This window comes from Littorina saxatilis, linkage group LG1 (assembly GCF_037325665.1).
Source record: "Littorina saxatilis isolate snail1 linkage group LG1, US_GU_Lsax_2.0, whole genome shotgun sequence".
In the NCBI taxonomy this organism is placed as follows: domain Eukaryota; kingdom Metazoa; phylum Mollusca; class Gastropoda; order Littorinimorpha; family Littorinidae; genus Littorina; species Littorina saxatilis.
The window spans coordinates 87,166,083-87,189,199 of record NC_090245.1 but is presented as its reverse complement, the minus strand read 5'-3'; the positions used below and the strand labels follow the sequence as shown (position 1 = coordinate 87,189,199).

General features: G+C 39.5%; 3 protein-coding genes and 1 long non-coding RNA gene across 4 annotated transcripts in view; all 4 read left to right on the top strand.

Moving 5' to 3' along the window:
• Positions 1–23,117, top strand: part of LOC138982854 (furin-like protease kpc-1) — a gene marked incomplete at its 5' end in the record, with an annotated part of 381,789 nt that overhangs the window by 260,777 nt on the left and 97,895 nt on the right.
• Positions 124–4,797, top strand: LOC138952223 (uncharacterized). The gene has a single exon (XM_070323870.1). It carries the CDS (start codon positions 124–126, stop codon positions 4,795–4,797), a length of 4,674 nt encoding a protein of 1,557 aa, XP_070179971.1.
• On the top strand, positions 5,003–5,878 carry LOC138958492 (uncharacterized). Its single transcript, XR_011453419.1, has 2 exons — positions 5,003–5,263; positions 5,447–5,878. It is a non-coding gene; the product is annotated as an uncharacterized lncRNA (long non-coding RNA).
• Positions 12,084–23,117, top strand: part of LOC138982774 (homeobox protein orthopedia-like) — a 33,061-nt gene continuing 22,027 nt past the window's right edge. The window contains exons 1-2 of the mRNA XM_070356107.1: positions 12,084–12,208; positions 17,793–18,067. Coding sequence (XP_070212208.1) covers positions 12,169–12,208; positions 17,793–18,067 — 315 coding nt within the window. The 5' untranslated portion in view covers positions 12,084–12,168. The remainder of the gene's footprint in view (positions 12,209–17,792; positions 18,068–23,117) is intronic.

Below are 23,117 nucleotides of genomic sequence, written 5' to 3'. Positions count from 1 at the left end.
CATTTTGTGCACGAAGGCGCCGCCCGACTGTTTCTTTTTGTAATTTGATCCGAAATTTAGTAGCTCGACGGTGTTTGAGCAACATACATTTTGTACGTTTTGGAATAATACGCGAGGTGACTTATGAGTGACGACAGTTCCCCAGCTCATAATTTTAGAAAGTCCACCATCGCAGCCCAGTTGGCACGGAAACAGCCGGCCGACAAATCGCTTCCCATAGTAACCACAGATAAGAAGGGAAGAAAAACCCTTACTGTCGGTAACGATCGGGAAGAGGTGATAGACTCGTTACCAATTCCTGCTGACGAAGAAGAGAGTGTTCATCTCTCTCTTCAAGTTGACAGCAACCGTAACGACGAAGAGGTTGATCCACAGGCGTGCACGGACGTGTCACCTGTAAATATGTCTCAGTCCACAAGTGTAGATCCGCTAGAGTTGACTAGACAGCTAATGGCCGAAGGACAGTTGTTGGGGTTAGAAGGAGCCGAGTTGCGTGCATTTGTTCTTGATCAGAAAGAGAAGCAACAAACTCGCGAAGAACGAGAACGTGATGCTGAACGACAAGAACGTGCTGAACGACAAGAACGTGATGCTGAACGACAAGAACGTGACGCTGAACGACAATTCCAACTGGAACAGTTGAAAATCCAGAACGCCAACCAAGAGGGCAACAGGAACAACAACTCGCCAGGACGTATTCGCGAAGATGATGGTTTCAAGCCCAAGATTCCTTTTCTAGACGACCGTGATGACATCGAGAGCTGGTTCCATCAGTTCGAGCATTATGCTCGAGACTGTAACCTGAGTGATGCAGCAAAAGCTTCACGTGTAGTGTACTTTCTGAAGGGTAAGGCGAGAGTCATCTTCTCAAAGCTGAACGAGGAAGACGCTAATGACTACGACACTCTCAAACACGCTTTGTATGAGGGCTTCCAACTCACTAGCGAAGATTATAGAAAGAAGTTTCGCCAAACCAAGAAAAGCGCCACTGACACGTATAAAGAGCACATCACGAAGCTAGAACGGTATCTAGACAAGTGGGTGGAATTAGCAGAATGCGACCAAGATGTAAAAGATCTCAAAGATTTGTTGGTCCGTGAGCAGGTGTTGGACACCCTTCCGCCTGACCTCGCCGTTCACATTAGGGATAGAGACCCTAAGAGCGCCAAAGAGATTGGGATGATAGCCAACACATATCAACAATCTAGATCGAACGTCAAAACTTCATCGACGTACGTCAAGCCTGAAAAACGTCGTTCTCCCCAAGAAGAAACAAGAATAGCTGCTCCATCAACAAAACCCGCAAATCAAACTCTAAAGGCAAAGTTGAGTGACGCCGAGAGAGAGAAACTGCGAGCATCTGGATGTTGTTTCATTTGTAAATTGCAAGGGCATGTCTCTCGTTTTTGTCCAAACAAGAGAGACACAGCAGGTGCAGTTTCATCGAAGAAAGATACACTTGAGACACCGATCCTCTTAGAAAAACTTTGCGGAAATTGCAAGGAAAAGAAATGTGCCGAAGTGGTACCAGTGAAGCTGAATGGAACAATTGTCAACGCTTTGAGAGACACTGGATGTACTGGTATCATTGTCAGCAAGAAGTTTGTGCCTAAGGAGGCATATTCAGCGAAAATGAAGGAGACTACTCTGGCAGAGAAAGACTCCAAGAAGATGTACCACACCGCCGTGGTGCACATCGATTCACCCTACTTTGACTCCGAGACAGAAGTAACGGTGATGGACGACCCAATTTACCCTGTCCTCATAGGTAAATGGTATGGACTAGGTAAAGAGAAGAAATTGACTCCCACATATCCTGTTCGAGACCCAGCGTGGTACCCTGGGACAGCAGCTGCTGTTACCACGAGAGCACAAGCAACAGAAGACGCCCAGAAACCAAGCTGCAGTCACAAACAGGGAGTCAAGGAAGAAGAAAGACTGTATTCGCCAGCTGATCTGAAGAGAGAACAGGCAAGTGACCCTTCGTTGAAGACCATCAGGCAATTTGCCAACTCTCCAGAAGGGATCAATGGGATACGATATTCATACAAGAAAGAAATCCTGTATAGAACAACGAAAGATCGCCACGGAAACGACCGTTCACTAGTAATCGTTCCGAAGAAACTCAGGAACAAAGTTCTTTCATTTGGTCACGATCACCCCATGGCAGGACACTTAGGTCAAAGAAAAACATCTGACAGAATTAGAGCAGAATTCTGGTGGCCAGGGTGTGCAGGAGACATTCGTAGGTATTGCTTGTCCTGTGACACATGCCAAAGAACTGCACCGAAAAGTCAGACAAAGAAAGTCCCTCTGGGAAGGATGCCACCCATCAGTTCGGTTTTCAAGAGAGTTGCGGTGGATATCATCGGCCCGGTCAAACCTATGTCGGAGAGCAAGAAACAATACATCTTGGTATCTGTTGACTACGCTACCCGATACCCCGAAGCCGTAGCCCTGAAAAACATCCAAGCAGATACCGTAGCTGAAGCTCTCTGGGAGATGTGGACTAGATTGGGAATCCCAGATGAAGTGATAACGGACCAAGGCACACAGTTCACCAGCCACCTGATGAAAGAAGTGAACGACTTTCTCAGCATCAAACACCACATGACTGCACCGTTTCACCCTCAAGCGAATGGTTTGGTCGAAAGGTTCAACTCCACACTGAAGAGCATGCTGAAAAAGTTAGCGATAGATCAACCGAGGGAATGGGACACGTTTATCCCCGCCCTCCTGTTTGCATACAGAGAAGCTCCACAAGAAAGCATGGGATTTTCGCCGTTTGAGCTGCTGTATGGGAGATCTGTCAAAGGACCCATGCAAGTGCTGCGCCAAACATGGACCGAAGAAGAAATCTCAGGGGAGCAGAAGACTACAGCGGAATATGTAGTCAACCTCAGGAACAGAATAGAAGAAACGTGCAACGTGGCACGTGAGAACCTGAAGAAAGCGGCCAGCAAGCAAGCCCATTTCTTCAACAAGAAAACGAAACCAAGGACGCTAGAAGTCGGAAAACGGGTTCTACTTCTACGCCCTGTGAAGAACAACAAGCTGGAACTTACATGGTCAGGTCCCTACAAGGTTGTGGAAAAGTTGAATGAATTCGACTACAAGATCCAAGTTGGCAGAAGAACACGGATCTACCACATCAACCTCATCAAGGAGTACCAAGAACGGGAATTGAGTTCCGCCACTCCCAATCCCAGTTCATCTGCCCAAGCGAGTGTTCCTGCTTCAAACGAAGAAGAAAGTGATGAAGAAGACGGAGGAGAAGAGGTCGTGGCTGTTGTCATGGAAGAGGACAACACGATGGACGATGACATTTTCAAGTATGACACTCAGAAGATGTTACCCCTCCTAGAAACTCAAAGAACCGAAAATGTGAAGAACATCTATTTCGACGAGAAATTGGACGAGGCAAAGGTCAAGGAGGCGAAGATGATCTGTGAAGAATTTGAAGAGTTCCTAACAGATGTTCCAAAGACGACGAACCTGGAAAAATGTTCCATTGAAGTGACAGAGAAGAAACCAGTCTTTGTGAAACCCAGACCCATACCTCACGCCATGGTAGAAACTGTCGAAAAGGAAATTGAAGAAATGCTGAAGTTGCATGTCATCGAACCTGCAAACTCTCCATACAACTCTCCCATCGTCCTGATAAAGAAGAAGGACGGAAAGTACCGTTTCTGTTCTGATCTGAGAGCTCTGAACAACGTGGTAGTGTTCGACGCTGAACCCATCACCGATGTCGACCATCTGTTTCAAAGTTTAGGAAAAGCGAAATACTTTTCAAAGCTAGACTTGACGAAAGGATATTGGGCGATCCCAATAGAAGAGGAAGATAGAGACAAGACGGCATTCACAACTTCAGCGGGCCAATTTCGTTGGGCCAACATGCCATTTGGATTGAAAACAGCGACAGGGGTGTTTAATCGCATGATGAGGAAGCTACTCAATCCAATCAGAAGAAAAGACGTCCACCACTTCATGGACGACGTGCTTATAGCAACTGAAACCTGGGAAGAGCACATGTCAGCTCTGAAGGCAGTACTACAGAGGTTACAAGAAGCCAATTTGGCAGCAAAACCCTCCAAGTGCTACATAGGCTACACAGAGTTGCCGTACCTCGGACACGAAGTGGGAGGTGGAAAAAGGTGGCCAGAAAGCGACAAGATCAAGAAGATTCAAGACGCTCTCCCACCCACCACGAAGAAGGAACTACGGTCGTTCCTAGGACTCTGCAACTTCTACAGGTCCTACATCGAGTCATACGCGAACATAGCTGTTCCGTTAACCGACCTGACAAAGAAGTTCAACCCAGACAAGCTTGTCTGGAACGACGAAGCGAGAAGGAGTTTTGAGACACTCAAAGAGAAAATCTCACAGAAACCTGTGCTGTGTATGCCAGACCACAGCAAACCTTTCGTGCTAAGGACGGACGCCTCCGACAAAGGAATGGGTGCTGTTCTCATGCAAGAGCACGAAGAGACTCTACGACCTGTTGCGTACCAAAGCAAGAAGTTCAACGGAGCAGAAAGTAGGTACGCCACCGTAGAAAAAGAATGCCTAGCTACAGTTTGGGGAGTGGGAAAGTTCGAACGGTATCTGTACGGGAAACACTTCACCATTGAGACAGACCATCGCCCACTCAAACATCTCCAACGACAACCGAACAACCCTCGTCTGATGAGATGGGCCCTCCAACTGCAGCCATACGAGTTCACCGTACGTGTTATCCCCGGGAAGGACAACCACGGTGCAGATTATATGAGCAGAGCGTCGTACGATGAATAATTATCTACTTGGGATAGGATAATTATCTTAATCCATGGGGTTATGTTACGAATGGAATTCGTGTATCGACTCCCTCTCTCATATTAATCGAGACTTCACTAGTTGCGTACACAAAACGAGGTTAAATGACCGAGACTACGTCATGACGACACTGTATACATATGACGTCAACGCTCGCGCCATTAGTCCAAAACTAGTACAGCGTACAAGGCAAGAATGTGTTTATCTTCATGGAAAGAAATTTAAACGAAGAGAGCAAAAGAAAACAGCGTGCATTGGTATTAATTCGTGAATATGAACTGTACATATATTCAGTTGAGGTTGCTAGGATGCAATGCTCTGACCGTTTCATTGACTCCAAGATGGCAGCAATCAACGAAGCCACGTAGATTGCACCAGCATATGTTTCACCTTCCGTGGACGGATTTCCACATTTTTGCGATCTCCAAAGGTCCACTAACCGCAGGTAAAACACGCTAATACATTTTAACATTATTGATTCACAGGAAAACACAGGTATTGTTCATTTTTCCATGTGTTTGTGTCAGTCTGTGAACTCTTGTTTCTGTGTTGTTTTAGAGAAACAAATTGAATGATATCGATGGAAATCATACTTGATAATAACAGATATTGCACGTGTGTGTTGCAGAAGGTGCAAGTGTACAGGGGTGTACAATGCTTGTGTAAATGATGTCGTGTGAACACTGTGGGAAGGGCAACGTCAGCGGTAACCACGGAAGGAACCACCAACGTCCCCAAGTGTCACCCAGATCGAGTTTATCATGATGAGTAGACTACTTTATATTTTGTGAACATTAACACACCATCACGTCTTCATTTGTGTAAACCGAAATACATTTTCAACGAGAAGAAGAAGTACGTTCCGCTCTTCGATGCTAAACGTCGACGCAACAAGAAGAAGAAAGACAATGTTGTTACGTGTGTGTGAAATCACACCAGAGAAATCATAATCTATAAAACTTTCATTTGAAGGTTCTAAGAGAAAGGGATTGATGTCTGCAAGAATGATCACGTGCATGTTTTTGAAAGTACAGAATTATTAAATTTCTTATTACTTCTTTGCACTTGTCTCTGTTAAACACTGATCAGCCCTAGAACGAGAAGCAGACGTCACATAGTCATTCATTCATTCATTAAGTCTTTCAGTCAGTCATTTATTCGGTTTGTTTGTAATTTAGTATAGTTCTTTTGGTCAGTCAGTTGGTATGATAATAAGTCATTTGCAGGTATGCGCAACAGTTTATATTGTGACAGCTTATGATAAAATCAAGAAACAAGCTATAAACAAAACTAGACTTAAAAAAAGTAATTTCAAATCAACTAATCAGAAAATGATAAGATGGATAGGCGAAAATACCTTGACATGCGTGTGTGTGTGATATTGCACAATATGATAGCTTGAGAAGTGCGACAAATATAGTATATAATTATATCGCACTCTCATAGTACATGAATATGCAAATATTCAGCTACTATGATAATAATAATAATAATAATAATAATAATAATAATAATAATAATAATAATAATAATAATAATAATAATAACGGGCATTTATAAAGCGCCTTATCAGAAGTTCAAAGCGCGTGACAACAATACATGTATAACAAATTCATACAATCACTGTCAGATTCAAACAACACATCATGCACATCTCACATCCCCAGACCCTATGCTAAGGAACTATCCGTAATGTTGTTGGAACAAGTGAGTTTTCAAATTGGACTTAAAAGATGAAATGGATGGAGAGTGACGTAATTGAAAGGGAAGTGAATTCCATAACTGAGGGCCATAATACGAAAACGTGCGGAAGCCATGAGCCTTGCGTTTAAAGCGACCTTAAAAATGTTGCAGTAGCCTTAGATTTGGCTTCTTAGTGCATATTAGACAATTTATTTCACAGAAGCTTATCAATGTATTATTAAGAATGCTGTTCAACAGATGCTGCTTGTGTAAAACGGAGGACGAATTCATCATGTTGAACAAGGCATTCTCCCGGATCCTTGTTGTCGGAAATTGAGTATAGAATCAAAAGGCTAATTACAATCATTATGCTGGTTCCAGTTCAAGAGCATCTTAGCGCTTCCGATTACATCTGATATCGCACGGTGCCAGATGTGCAATAATGTTGGTATCTTATACCCCTTCCAGTTGAGAAGCATCTTAGCGCCTCCGACTATACCTATACAATCTCTCTCTGACATCACGCGGTATGTCTGAGTATCGCGAAAAGTGCAACAAATCTAACTATCGCACTCTCGTCTTCACGGCTACCGGCAACTTGAAAACGTGGGCTATTGAGCATGCGTGCTGCAGATGTGCATATAACAAAAGAGCTTCCTCTAGTGTTGGTCGGTAGCTTTAGGTTTTGCTTGAAGTACTTTCAGGAGTATTTGTAAAGTCAATTGGTTTAGATAGTAATGTCCCAGATGTTAAGCAGATGCTGCTGCGTGAATTGTTGTTAGTAAAACCCCTGTTCAAGCAAGAATAAACGCATCGTTGATGTTATATTATTGCATGTTGCTTGTCTGCCCATCCGTTCATCCATTTTGAATTGCTGCATGGTTTATGCACAACTGTCTGTCACTGTTACTAGTAGACTACAATAGAACTTGTGTTGTTTGTTTTCCTAGCATAAAGTCGCATGTTTGTGTGGGGAAATAATTATTTTATGAGAAAAAAATGACAACCTTCTTAAAAGCAAAACAATTAAAAAAATTAAAATTTAAATAAGTGACCACACACAATATAGCGACTTCGTGATTACAAACAAATAACTGATCTGATTACATTTGTTTTACTATAAAAGGCGCATATTTCACAAGAAATCATATGCACTAAGCGAGTATATTATATATATGATTGAGGTGGTGGTTCAATCGGTTATTGATGTAAACAACAAGAACAAGAACAACAAGAACAAGAACAAGAACAAGAACAAGAACAACAACAACAACAACAACAACAACAACAACAACAACAACAACAACAACAACAACAACAACAACATACATACATATTTTAAATAAGCGAGGGGGGAAATTAATGGGCGAATTATATAGTCCGCGAGAAAAAAAGAAGTTCAGGTGGTGGTATGACACCTGCTGTGACAAGCTGTCCGTGATCAAAGGGCAAACCAGTAATATATATATATATATATATATATATATAATTATTAGATATATACCTTCTTCTTATTTTTATTTTTCCTGATTTTTTTCTGCACTACCCATACATGAACATGTTAGTGTTATGTGAACGATGCAGGCATGCAGTTTATAGCTGTGATGAATCAATCAAACTTTTCTTGCTGAATATGAATTCCGCAAATTCTCCTTGCGTTTAGATCAACTGCTCAAACTCTTCTTGCTTGATACATGAATTAGTCAAACAAAACATATACTTATACGTGTATAACATGTTGGTGGGGAGCGACGATTTAGCTTGGATGAAGGCAGTGCTACTAAACTTAGAATCAATGGTGTCAGATATATATAGCGTTATTGTCCAAACATATATCTTGCAGGACGCCAGACAATTTTGATACTTATTCTACTGATGTCATCTGGGAAAAGAATAAACTGCTGTTCCCGTTACTTTGTCTCATATCACAATGCAAAACTCTGCGTGAAAACTTAACCACAGTGTGACACGAAGCGTTGATCAATATTTCTAAAGGTCCAGCGAAAACCGAATGCAAAAAGTAGAGGTCTGAAGACAGATATTGTGTTTGGGATTGGATGCTGAATAGAACTAGTGGTCCACAATGTAAAGACGGCTGTATAGCGACACCTCTGGTCCATGATACCTCGCACAGAAACGTCTGGCACTTTGTATATATGAGCCAATGTCAAAAGGTGCTGTGGGTACGCTAGGTATTTTATAAGTTCTGTAACTATTTACTGAATGTACACTCAGATGGAACTTTTGGTTTTTCTGAGAGATTAATGAATAAAGATGATCGCAGAGAAAAACCAAAGACTAACTATAAACAGTTAAAATTCTGCTCCTCATTAATTACGCAAATTAGTGCTTTTTAGGGACGTATTTTGACAAGGTGTTTGAGTACTCTCGATAGTTTTTAGAAAAAATGCTAATAAGCTTTTTTCTGGGCAGTTGGATTTAAACCAAATGATTGCATGAACCCCAATACATAGTTCTGTGTGTTTTTCGTCCCATTTGTCCGCTTTTTAAAGAAATTATTAAAGTTTGAAAATTGCGTGTCTAGCGTGACTCTTTGCGTCACAAAAACTCAAACTTTAAAAAAGCTTCCAAAAAATGTTGTTGTTCAACTAGATACACAAAAGAACCAGTTTTGAACAAAAACTGTCGGTGAAAAGGAAAAACAATGAAAATAACCACTATATTTTGAAGTTTGGTACCATTTCTGGCTAATTTAAGCTTTGTCATCACAATGTCACACTAGACACTTTTTTTATCAAATTTCATTTTTTTCCACAACATTGTTAATTTCTTTCTTTTATGCGCTTTTAACTTGATTATATTTAATCTACATCCCAATACTCATATGCGAGCTCAGTAGAAATGAAAGTTCTAGAAAAAAATGGAAAAAATCAGGTTTATGTCCTTACATGCCACAAGAGACACTCGTCAAGCCTCAACTTAACGGCCAAATAACACAGCCGTTGTGAAAGATTTTCCCTTTTCTCCTTTAGAAACTATATACTGAATGTGTTAAGCAACTCAAAACACCAGTCATTTTACTTTGGATGTACTTTGATTTTCGAAGCTGTCAGACAGCACCTTTTGACATTGGCTCATATAGCAAATCCACTGGTCAACAATACATGACAACCGTACGTTGCGCTGGTCAACACATGGAAGAGAACATGACAACCATAGCCTTTAACTCAGCGGTCATCACCCTCTGTGACACCCGACTGTCCGCTATGGCCAGTGTCCGAGCTGTGAAAGGCTCAGGCCAGAGAGATGAGGCCTGTCGCTAACTGGACGAGAAAAGAATCACTTTGTTGCCTTGCCTGAGCGCTATTGCGTGACATGGGGCGTTAGGACAAATTGTTTGACTCTGCAAGCGTGTCAAAGTCTCTTCAATGAATGCAGTGCGAGACTGAAAGACGAACCGACAGTGTATCTCAGTCGTCATTTTGTTTCTCCCTCTGAAATCATGTCAAAATCAAAAATCTTGAAATACATCCGCTCATGCATGCACAGTCAAGCGGTCTGGGAGGTTTTTTCGTTTCTTTCTTTCTTTATTTGGTGTTTAACGTCGTTTTCAACCGTTCAAGGTTATATCGCGACGGGGAAAGGGGGGGGGGAGATGGGATAGAGCCACTTGTTAATTGTTTCTTGTTCACAAAAGCACTAATCAAAAAATTGCTCCAGCGGCTTGCAACGTAGTACAATATATGACCTTACCGGCTGGGAGAATGCAAGTTTCCAGTACAAAGGACTTAACATTTCTTACATACTGCTTGACTAAAATCTTTACAAACATTGACTATATTCTATACAAGAAACACTTAACAAGGGTAAAAGGAGAAACAGAATCCGTTAGTCGCCTCTTACGACATGCTGGAGAGCATCGGGTAAATTCTTCCCCCTAACCCGCGGGGGGTGTTTTTTCGTTTGCCTTCCTTTGTCCGTTTTGCTTTCTTTCAGTCTTCTTTGATATCATATTGGTACTTTTTACTTACATGATACATTTTTATGTATTTAGTCACACCTTATATCCTGGCAAGTGAATACCGTTTCTGCTAATATGTTAAAGTGTTTATACTGAGTCTATATTGACAGACAAAACTCCAGAAAAAGGAACACTATATTATTATATATAAATGTATATATATATATTTGTATTTATCATATTACTTCGTATGTAGGCTTATGTATTCGTGTCTTCATTCATGTACTCGTTAAACCTGTATAAGCCTACATTTATTCATTTATTTATTTATTCAAGTTATTACTTTATTCATGTATTTATTTATCTATATATCTACTTATCTATTTATTTATATATATTTCTGTTTATCCATCTATCTTTTTATCTATTTATCTATTTATCTCTTTATCTTTTTTTAAAATTTTTATTCATGTATTAATCCATTTATTTATCTATTTATTAGTTCATTTTGTATCTATTAATTCGTTTATATATTTCTTCATTGCTTCATTGCTTTGTTGCTTCATTTCTTCATTAACTGATTGATTCATTAATTCAGTCAGTCAGTCATTTATTTCAGAAAAAAAAGACTCATTATTATCATATGTTCGGTGCGGTGAAGAGAGAGAAAAGCTTCTCAGTTGAAACTCTTCAAATAAACTGAGTGTAAAAGCATGTGAATCTCATATAAAGCTTTAAGTATAGGAAAGGAGTTTGCAGTCTCGTGTCATTTATATTATTATGTTATCGCGGAATATCGTCCACACCATTGTTTTTCTTCACTCGGCGTAATGTGCGGACTTTCAGGTTACGTATTTATATATATATATATATTGCTCCCTTTTATTTATTTTGTGTGGTTATTCTTTTCTTTATTCCTATCTTCATGTACACAGTACAAAATAAATGCGCACATGTGTATCTCTCATTATTCAACACATGTGTTTTAGGTCAAATTAAAACGGATTAAAATCAACAAAAAGGGGAACTTTAAGGACAATTTTATTTTCCCCATTTTTGTCACCAAGCTGTCACTGAGTCCCCACATCTCTTGTTAATGTCTAACTGTGGGCGCGAAACGGAATTTTTGTTTGTGTATGATATTTTTTTTAAATTCTCAAAAGTTAGTCCTATTGCCATTATTTCAATGTTTTTATCATATACATTTTTGTTTTTGTCTACTGGCATTCCTACAGGAGATCGGGACAGTTGGGTTTGCTGCGTGTGGGTTGAGACTACTGAACTAACGGGAGCTTCAATGATTCTGGCAGTCATATCGTGATGATGATCACGGCAAAGAAGCAGAGGGCCTCGCAGTAGCAAAGAAAACGCACCAGCACGTGGCAGTTTAGTAGGCGTGGCCTGTTTGCTAAGCTCCGCCCCTCAAGGCTGCAGAGCGGGAGCCCCCACCTCGCCGCCTGATGAAACTGGAGCGATTTCATTCTGACACCAGACCTCTCCCATTTGCATGGCTAATCAGCTAAACCAGCTTGAGAGACTGCTGTAATGGAAACAGATCAGCCAATCAACGGGCGGGCAGGCGCGTGCGGGGCCTTGGAAGCGAAGATGACAAGTGAAAAAAATTGCGTCTGATAATTGCCCAGTCTTGTGTGTGTGGCCGCCATTCCTTACTACAGGGCTAATATAGAGACCCCGGCGGCGGCTCCCTGGCCAAGCACAACGACGACAACGCTGCTTTCGTCAACATGCAGACCGACACCGCTCTCGTTAGCACAGGGCCGCAAGGTGAGTGAGAAAACAACTTCTTCTAATCCTCCGCGGTGTTGTTTCTTCGCCAGCGACCTCAAAACTCGCCTTCGACACTTTTCTTCTTCTTCGTCGTCATCTTCTTTGCCGAGCTGGACTAGCTAATACGTGGTTTTCTTTTTCCTGCACCCGAGTTAGAGCCCGCGACTTGCCCATCCATTTTCATTTGAGGCCGCTCCAGCCAACTTACCGCCAATTCCGCTCATTTACGGGGAATTATCACCGAGGGTGCTGATAGGAGCTAGCTCTGATTTAATTCATTTACCCTAAAATGGAAGCCGCACGTTCTGCCGCTGCTGCCTTGTTAGCACCCGTAGCTGTCGGCCAGTGCCTGCGCTTTTCCACACCCGTCAGTCTTAATCCACCCTCGGCTTTATTTTCCTTTTTCCCCATCCGCACCGTGCCGGCGACAATGGGGCGAAATTTGACGCCCCAAAATAAAACCATCGTTTGTTCGCCCTGACAGGACTTTGTCGCGTGTCCATATCTGTATCGTCACCACTGTCCAAGCTGGCTTCCAGGATTTACTACTACACCAACATTGACTGTTGTTGTTGTTGCGTTGTCAGTTCGGGGTGGAGGCTATTCACTATATACGGTTCAGCGTGTTCTGGTCTTCACGTCAGCCACACTATGCTTGGACATCATCTAACTTCTCGGTAACAACAAATACTCATCGTTTCTTGTTCGCCTCCATGCATCATTGGACTTATAGTCGTGATTCTGTATCCCTTCTGATAAATTTCAGTTTCGTATTTCTGTATTTTTTTTAGTAAACTTCCGCAATTTTATGCAGTTTTTCAGCTATAAAAGAAACACCGATCGGTTCACTGATCATCAAATTGTTGAGAAATCATAATCCAAAACGAACTTTCAACTCTACCGTTTTCTCGACATGACTCGTAGGACCTAGCCACATTCCATCTTCAAGTCAAGTTACTGCCGGATGATTCTTTGCGACAGTTTTAAGATCAAGGTTATAAAAGTTGTCGATGCTCTATCCGTTCATAGTGTTATTCAGCGGAACTTCTGACACCCTGCGCGGCTACCGTATTTTTAATACTGTACAGACAGATTCCGTTCCCTTTCATATGACTGCATGTACTGTTCGTATTCAGGTATATATAACTTTTGAATCATTAACGAATCTTATACTTCGACCAAAAAAAAAGTTGCTTGGACATGCACTTCTACTCATGCAAATATGAGAAGAAATTCTTCTTCATATCGCAAATTGTTTCTTTTCTTTCTTTCTTTGAATATGTTTGTGTATTATTTTTTTTCGAGAGATTTTAAAGGTCCTTGTCTACATTTTTATACCGAAATCGCCATTTGACCATTACAATGCAGAGTCTATTATCTACTAATATAAAAAATACACCCCCTTTCGATCAGGAAAGACAAAGCTAGTGTAGCCGTTTGAAAATTCATTGTAGTATTCCAGCGTAGTGCTCATAGTAGGATATCCTTATTTGGAAAATGCCAAGCGCAAAACTCCTCTCAAATCCCGTGCATTTCGTGCGTTTATAAAAAAAAGCGTGGACAGCGCTCCAGTGTCAAGCTGTTGCTGCACTTGTTTGGGCGTGGCTATAAGCATAGTGACATAAATTTGATTGGTCAGTATTTTTAGGCAAAGCACATGTTCTCAGCAAACAGAAAACAAAATATTGGAAGCGTGAGTCACGTTAGCCAAAAATAAAATCTTTTTTTACATATATTTTTTTCTATAACTTTTTTCCCCATGGTTCATTCATCATTTGACATAATTTGGTATCGAAATCTAACCATAAGATTATTGAAAAAAAAGCAAAAATGTAGACAACCACCTTTAATGTTATTATGACTTCGAGGGATTTTTTCAGAATGACTTGTTATAAAACAAAGTGTTCTATCTTGAAACCGCAAGTGTGGCATACCGATCATGCACTAAATATGCATAAGGGAGGATATTCATCCCTATGCCCTGCATCATCTATATAATATCTGTGTGATTTAAATGATACTCTATTCCTTTTTTTATTAGAACTAAACTGCGTGCAGCAATGCCACCTTACTGGTATAGTATTAGTAACAAACCTATAAGTGTGTCAGAAAGAAAGAAAGAGAGAGAGAGAGAGAGAGAGAGAGAGAGAGAGAGAGAGAGAGAGAGAGAGAGAGAGAGAGAGAGAGAGAGAGAGAGAGAGAGAGAGAGAGAGAGAGAGAGAGAGAGAGAGAGAGAGAGAGAGAGAGAGAGATGCAGACAGATAGACATACTTCATTTGTTTTTTTGTTGTTTTTTGTGTTTTTGTTTTTTTTGTTTTTTTGTTTTTTCGTTGTTTCTTTCTTTCTTTCTTTCTTTCTTTCTTTCTTTCTTTCTTTCTTTCTTTCTTTCTTTCCGTCCGTGCTTTGGTCCGTCCGCCCGACCGCCCGTCTTTTGAGATTGTTTGTCAGCCATTTATAAATCCAAATGTTATTCTAGTCGATTATCTCCATACTAACCAATACGGGAGTCTCCTGTATTTTTATTTAGTTATTCAGTCGTTTAGTTATTTAGTTTAAAAGAAAATATTTTGTACACGAAATAATGTTGATGAAAAAAGAAGTGATATGTCATTCTTGCAAGGAAGAAGAAACAATGCTTAGTTAAACTTCCTGTCTGCCAAAACGACTATAGAAGAAGAAGTATACAAAAAACGAAACAGTTTTCAAAAGTTAATGCCTGCTGGTAAAAAAAACCAGGAGGACATGATGCGGGAGGCCCTCAGTGCGGTGTTCTATTAAGTTTACAGAGCGGAAAACAAATCTTGTAAAAAAAATAAAAACCAAACAGTAAAATTATAAATTGTAAAAAGAGATGAGACATTCTAAGCCGAAGAATGGCGATAAAAATGAAACAAACACGGCTAAAGAAAACTATTTATTTGAAAAAAGAACAAATATCAGGCAGACGAAAAGCGGAATATCCAGTACAGAAAGAACACATTTTAGATAGGAAAGGAAGAATAATGTTGCCGCATTGCCTTTAACAACTGCATGAACAACTATTTTTTTTTAAAGATACTTGATAAACCAAAGAAGGAACGCTTGCAGCCATCAAAGAAGACCACGATTATAGTAAGCGTTTTGATTAATAATACAAAGAAAGAAAGAAAATCTAAAGTCCCGACATTTGATAATAAATTAAACAGATCAAGTAAACTAGGAAAGGATGCATAAACAAAACAAAGTATAATCAACTTAAAAAAAAATGACACACACACAAAACAATAACAACAAAACTTGAAATCCAAAACAGATATTTTCCAAAGACAATGTCCGTCTACTACAGGCAAATTCCAAATGGTCGACGAATTTGCATGTGAGTGTTTCGTTTTGCCTGCAAGATAAAATGTGACCCTCCACCACGAAATGAGTCGCATGTCACCTCGCGCGGTTCCGCGCTAGGCTTAATAATTATTAGTCCGGGGAGTGTCTGGTAACAGTGTGAGGGTCACCTTAGTCACAGGCTAATAACTCAAACAGTTTTTGCTCTTTTCTAAAACGGTTTTCACCACTGGATAGAGCATAAAAAACTCTTTAGGAAAATGTAAAAATATGAAAATCATGCAAAGGTGACATGCGACTCATTTCGTGGTGGAGGGTCACAAATGTTCCATAAACTTAAATACCGTTATTGTTTTTCATGATAAACTTGAAAAGATGAATGCAAATGAATTAAAACAACAAGCAGAGAGGGGGGAAAAAACGAAAAAAAGATGCGAAAAGAAAACCGCGTGAAGGAGAGTTTGAACAAATCTGAAACATGCTGGAAGACTGCTATAGATGGCAGTTGAGAAGAACAAAATCAAATAAGGCAAAGGAACAGAAAAGAGAAAGAAAGAGAAGAAGTTAAAGGAGGAAATATAAAAAGAGAAACATAGAAATAAATACAGAAATGAATACAGAAAGAATTAGAAAAAAACAGAAAAAGAAAAAAGAAAGAAAGACAGACAGAAAGAAAGCAAGAAAAAATGAAAGAACGAATTGAAAGAAAGAAAGAAAGAAGGAAAGAAAGAAGGAAATAGGCTTACATTTATTACAAAGAAAGAGTACTAAATGGAACATATAGAATCAAACAAGGTTACTACTTTCTTTCCTGCAAATACAATGTGAGCCAAAATTCATTATCTCAACATTCCGTTGTATTAATTAAAAGAAAACACAGAAAAACACAGATAACCCGATAAAGGAAAATAAACGACATGCACAGTGGAGAAGAAAATAGAGGAGTATAGAAAGGAAAGGAGAGTAAACAAAAGAAAGAAAGAAAGTAAAATAAAATAAAATAAAAACTTTCTCAGGCGACTGCACATGCATAATTTTGTTTTTTTCTGGCTTCGAAAAAAAAAATGTCAGTACCTTCTCACGATATTTTTTGACAAGTGACAAAGTACACATAATTATGGGATCAGGAAATTGTAGTTATACTTTACTTCAGCACGATTTTGAAATCCGCGTACATAAGAAGTGTTAGGTCTTTCGCAAAGATTTGCAGTGTCATAGATAGTCGACTAGGAATTTTTTTTAATTACCCCAATATTATAAGTGAAGATAAATCATATTTCTGTACTTTTTATATAATATTGGCCCCCAAAAAAAGAATAACGGCAGTCAGTTTAACACTTTTTTTTAAAGAAAAAATATTCATTCAACTGCGATTTATTTCTTCTAAAAATAAAGTAAGTCTATTCTGGAAATATTAATTTTTGATAAATATATATATGATCAGCTCTTGAAAAATGTAGCCTTTGCTAGACAGGACTCAAACTTACACCCACAAAAGAATATAATTATGTTCAGCCCCTTTCTTTGAAACACACTTTTTTTTCTTCCCACTCTCCATGCTTTTCATCCAGTTGTGTGTAATATCACGGTTATTCATACATCAATATTTCAGATTATACATGTATCTAAACACAAAAAAGGAAATTAAAGGAATCTGTGACGTCAGAAATTTATATAGCAAAAGGTGCACGCGCAGTTTTATTTCGCCAAGTACCCGTTCATGATAAACATCTTTAAAGCGCGCTAGTCTAAATTATAATTTTGAATTTTGAAAGAGAGCATTCATCTGTAACTGCATGCATGATATAAAAGAAAGAAAACTCTAAGTTATTGTGATCTCTTGGAATCTTCTTTAGAAATCGCTGAACACTTTGGCAAATAATGCCAGCTAGTGATATCCATTTAAAAGTAGGTCGTTGTCAGACTGTTACAGTATATAGTTTCAAAGTCACTGAAGCAATAACGCTATTGTTGTTCTCAACTGGCGTATAGTCAAGTGAACTTGAGTGGCGGTAAGCCTCTCGTGGTGGAAACGAGACATTGTGGTTTCAGTGCAATTTGCTCAAGCTTGATAAATGAATCAGAACAATTAAATCGTGATTGGAGGATCATACGCACAACTGAACACACCCAAGGCCGATGCATGTTTTAGACAATGAAAATCGGAATCATTTTACAGATTTTCTGTTTAAAACAATCTAGGGTTGTGGCCATTATATTGATTTGTTTTAATATGTATATCCCTTCACTTTGTTCTCAGGCTACAAACCCCATCACCACGACGACATCATGCACAAGGTCAAGGACAACAACAACGAGGTCAAGGACATGACCAGTGGCGGAGGAGGTCAAGGCCAAGGTCAGGGCGTTGGGGCCGATGACAAACACGTGCAGAAGCAGAAACGTCATCGCACGCGCTTCACACCTGCGCAGCTGAACGAGCTTGAACGCAGCTTTGCCAAGACACACTACCCGGACATTTTTATGCGGGAAGAGCTGGCACTCCGCATCGGACTCACCGAATCACGCGTACAGGTAAGCAAACGCACTGATTCGAGAGATAATGTGGTTTGGATGAAGATTCAATTCCTCGGGGTTGTTTGGTTTACATAGTGGTTCGATGGTTATGTGGTTTGGGAGCTTAGTGGTTTTGTTTTGTTTCGTTTCATAGGTTGGTTTAAGCGTGTTTTTATTAGTTTCGTGTATACACATTATAAACAGTAACAACATTAAGAACGTTAACAAGCAGACTGCTTATGGACACGTTCTAAAACTGATAATCAATACACATTCTGATAACATAGGTTGTTTATTTGGTTGGTTGTTTGGTTGTTTGGTTGGTTGTTTGTTTGGCTGTTTTCTCGCATGCATGCAGGTAGAACAGAGGTCTGATTGTCGTAATCGGTTTTGAGTTCAGGTGTCACGAATTGGTTGTTCCTTTTGATTGTTTGTGTCTGTCTGGGTTTGTTTTTATTTGATGCTTTTCCCCTTTATTTTTCCAAAGTGCTGTGTTATTTTCCCGCATTCGTATAATACTTCACGGTTGGTTTATGTATACAGAGTTTTTATTCTTTAATTGATTAATTTTGCTTGATTCGAGTATGTATTTGAAGCTGGGGGGGGGGGGGGGGGGGGGGGGGGGGTGAGGGGATGCATTTCTTGCAGTCAAAGTCACATTTTGTGAATCTTTATATAATTTGTTTTATACTAATATTTTGCTAGAATGAAATGCGACTATATGAGCCAGACGTGCGACTGTTGTAACTTAAATGTAGCGTGTGTGCGTGTGTGTGTGTCTGTCTGTCTGTCTGTTTGTCTGTGTGTGTGTGTGTGTGTGTGTGTGTGTGTGTGTGTGTGTGTGTGTGTGTGTGTGTGTGTGAGTGTTATAAATGAAACCAGCGTAATGCGTCGAGTGTTTTGCTGTGTGCGAGCATTATTTTGACACTTGCATGCTTGAAGAATATTTTCTGATCCTTGTTCCACGACTCTGCTGCCTTACCTTGAAGACGTGTGTGTGTGTGTGTGTGTGTGTGTGTGTGTGTGTGTGTGTGTGTGTTTTCGGTAGGTGTACTTGTGTGGATGTATAAGTGTATTGATGGGTCACGACCAAACTACGCGACATCGACTTACATGTAAAACTGCTTCGTGTGCTGGATGCTTGAAACGTTATTTCTTAGTAAGTGTTGTTCTTGTTGTTGCTTCAAATGACTAAAAACAGTTGTTTTCTTTCCTCGTCATTTGTTTCATGTTGTATACACTCAGGACCATTTCATCTCCGTTCATTTTGTCAACTTTTTTCCGACAGCCGCGTCAGCGATTTTGACAGGACCATGTCAAAATTGTGTCATGTTCATTCATTTTGTTTTCCTACTTTGTATAAAAACGTTTATGACCTCTTTGTTTACCTGCTTTTTGCTATAGCTTTCCCCTGTTTTTCGCTCCTTAACCACTGTTATTCCCTTTTAGAGGGAGAGACCCGTTCACTGATGCTTGTCCCATGCCTAGCTACCGATGCCCAGCCCTGGTTCTTCTTCTTCAAAGAAGTTGTAACCTAAATTTTGAATGCCTTTAGACATCGTTAATTTCAGATCCAGGGTTGGTTGTTTTTACGCAATATCGGCCAGGTGCTCGCAAAAATTGTTTTTTCTTGATTTTGACACCGTCCTGGTATATATGTTTTTAGTTTTTCACGGACAAAATGGTTTTCGAACAGCTCTCTTCATCTTTTTCCATGCACATTTCTTGTGTGTGTACTACGAGAAAAATATTGAATGTTTCAACTCCACACCCTTAAACCCCATACCCGACTCAAAATCGCAACCTTCCTATTTTAGTCAACCAATTGGAAGTAAGCGTTACGGGCATATGCTTTGGAACATTATATTCGTGCATAGTTTTGTGACACATGTTTTTGTCATTTTGCTGATAGTTTTATTGTCAGGAGATGTCCACCCAAACCCAGGCCCGCCTGGTAGAGAGCATGTTAAAGATACCTCTATTTTGCATATAAATGTACGTAGTTTGCGAAACAAGATTGATATTTTACAATGTGAAGTTAAAGAGCACGATATTGTGACTTTGTCAGAAACTTGGTTGTGTGACTCGATATCAAACGACAGTTTATGCCTCAAAGGATTTCATCCCCCAGTGCGTCTTGATAGGCCAGATGGATATGGAGGGGTAGCTGTTTATGTGAAAAACGATTTTATTTGCAAACCAAGGCCTGATTTGTTAATTCCAGGCCTTGAAGCAGTCTGGGTAGAAACTAAATTATTGCAAGAAACTGTGCTGGTTGGTTCATTTTACCGACCACCAGACTCTCGGATTGATTATTGGCACTTGGTTGACGAATCTGTAAAGCAAGTAATGAGAACACCACATAAATTTCTAATTCTTGGAGACTTTAACGAAGATTTTTTGAATAATCCATCTCCCCACTTTCTTAATTTAATACAAAAAAACAATCTGCACCAGCTCGTTACTGAACCCACACGTATTACAGAAACTAAATCCTCATGCATCGATCTGATCCTGACCACGAGTATAAACTTAATCAGTGAAGTTGTAGTGTTACCCCCCATTTGTAGTGACCATTCTGTGCCATGTGTAAAACTAACGTCACAGAGATTTAAAAAAAGTCAGTTCAAAAGGACTATATATAATTATGCCAAGTTAGATGTTGATACATTTTTGTTTGAATTGAACAAAATTGATCTTTTGAACACAGTTTTAAATGCGTCCATTGACGAAGCTGCTGCCTTGTTTTCTGAACATTTATTCCGTGTTGCAAAAACATGTATGCCTGTTAAGATAATAACAGTACGTGAAGATGATGCCCCATGGATGACTGAACATATTTTACAATTACGAAACGCAAAAAATTGTATACATCAAGTTGCTAAGCGCTTAAATACACCTGAGCAGTGGGCATTATTCCGCCTGACTAGAAATCAGTATACAGATGAAATTCGTAAAAGGAAAAGAGATTATTTTCTAGAACTTGATGAGAGGATAAATTGTAAACAGAACTTCGGAAGCAAAAATTGGTGGCAACTTGTTAATTCCTTCTTGAAGAAAAAAGGTGTTGCATGTAACGAAATTCCACCGCTAGAAGATAATGGAAAAATTATTGATAACCTTTGTGAAAAAACGATTTTGTTTAATAATTATTTTGAAAGCCAGTCTAAAGTTGAAAATCCAGACGATCCCCTGCCCGAGGCAAATTGGTGTAATACATCTTTATCGACTTTTGAATTAACAGAAGCTGAAGTTGTCCAAGTGTTAAGGAATTTAAATTTATCCAAGGCCGTGGGCCCTGACGGAATACATAATAAATTGCTTGTAGATGGATTACCTGTTATCGTTCCACCGCTTACAGTTCTCTTTAACAGATCCTTGTCTGAGGGTGTTTTTCCAGTTGTCTGGAAAACTGCTCACATTACGCCCATTTTTAAGAAAGGCGATAGGAGTGCTTGTTCCAACTACCGTCCAATCTCTTTGCTGAGTTGTATTGGGAAGGTGCTTGAAAAATGTATACAAATCCGTGTGTTTGGTTATTTGAAAAATTATGATTTGATTACACACTGCCAATCTGGTTTTATTGCTGGTGATTCGACTGTTTATCAACTATTGAGTATATATGATGATTTTTGTGTTGCACTTGATAAAAACATTATGTCACAGGCAATATTTTTTGATGTATCCAAAGCTTTTGATAAAGTCTGGCATCGCGGTCTGCTCCACAAGCTTGAGGCGATAGGTATAAGAGGTCCCTTGCTTGTTTGGTTTGAACATTACTTGAGCGATCGCAGACAAGCAGTAGTATTGAAAGGAACCAAATCAAGTTATGCTACCCCTTCTGCTGGTGTCCCTCAGGGTTCTGTCTTAGGACCTCTTTTATTTCTCATTTATATTAACGATATTGGTGTTGGTCTCGAATCAGTGTTGAAACTCTTTGCAGACGATACGAGTATGTATTTAAGTTTAGATAACGATGATGTACGAGCAGAGATTTTGAATTCTGATTTGGATAAAATTCGCACATGGGCTTCTAAATGGAAAGTCACTTTTAATTGTCAAAAGACAGAATTGTTGGACATTTGTAGGCAACAAAATGTTTTACTTCCACCATTGTATTTCGAAGATGCACACTTAGTTGATGTTGAAAATCACAAGCACCTTGGCGTCACTCTACAAGGTAATTGTAAATGGGATTCCCACATAAAAAGTCTAATTGCTAAATGTAGAAAGTCAATTGCGTGCTTTGGTTTATTCAAGCATCGTTTAAACAGAAAATCACTTGAAGTTATATATAAATCCTTTATGTTACCATTGTTTGATTATGCGGACGTTATCTGGGATAACTGTACACAGTGTTTGGCAGACGAGTTGGAGACATTGCATCTCGATGCTATCCGAATCATTGTAGGTGCAGTACGTGGCACAAGCCACCAAAAACTGTGTAACGAATCGGGTTTTGTGCCCCTGAAAGAAAGGCGACGTCGTCATAAACTTTTGCTGTATTATAAAATTGTAAATCGTTTAACCCCAGAATATTTATATTCCAAACTGCCGGTCCTGGTTTCTGATGTAAATCCTTACCACAGACGACGCCCTCTTGAACGTAAGTTTCCATTGTGCAGAAGTGAGTTATATAAATCTTCATTTTTTCCTTCAACGACAGCTTTGTGGAATAATCTTCCAGAAAATATACAACAAACGCAGTCAGTTGGTGAATTTAAAAGGTATTTGACCGATGGAGATGTTGTTGTTCCACAGTATTATTATTTAGGCAACCGCCAGGGACAGGTACTTCACAGCAGGTTGAGATTAAACATGAGCGATTTGCAACAAGACTTAGTTAACCGACACCTCTCTGATAATTTAGAATGTACGTGTGGAGCATGCCCGGAAGATTCTGAACATTTCTTGTTACACTGTCCAAAATTTAAAGAACATAGAACCATTTTATTCAATAGTCTGCCAACACACGTTCTAGACTGCAAAACACTCTTGTTTGGAAATACTGATTTAACTATATCTTTGAACACGAAAATATTCTCTGTTGTACAAGACTATGTTATGT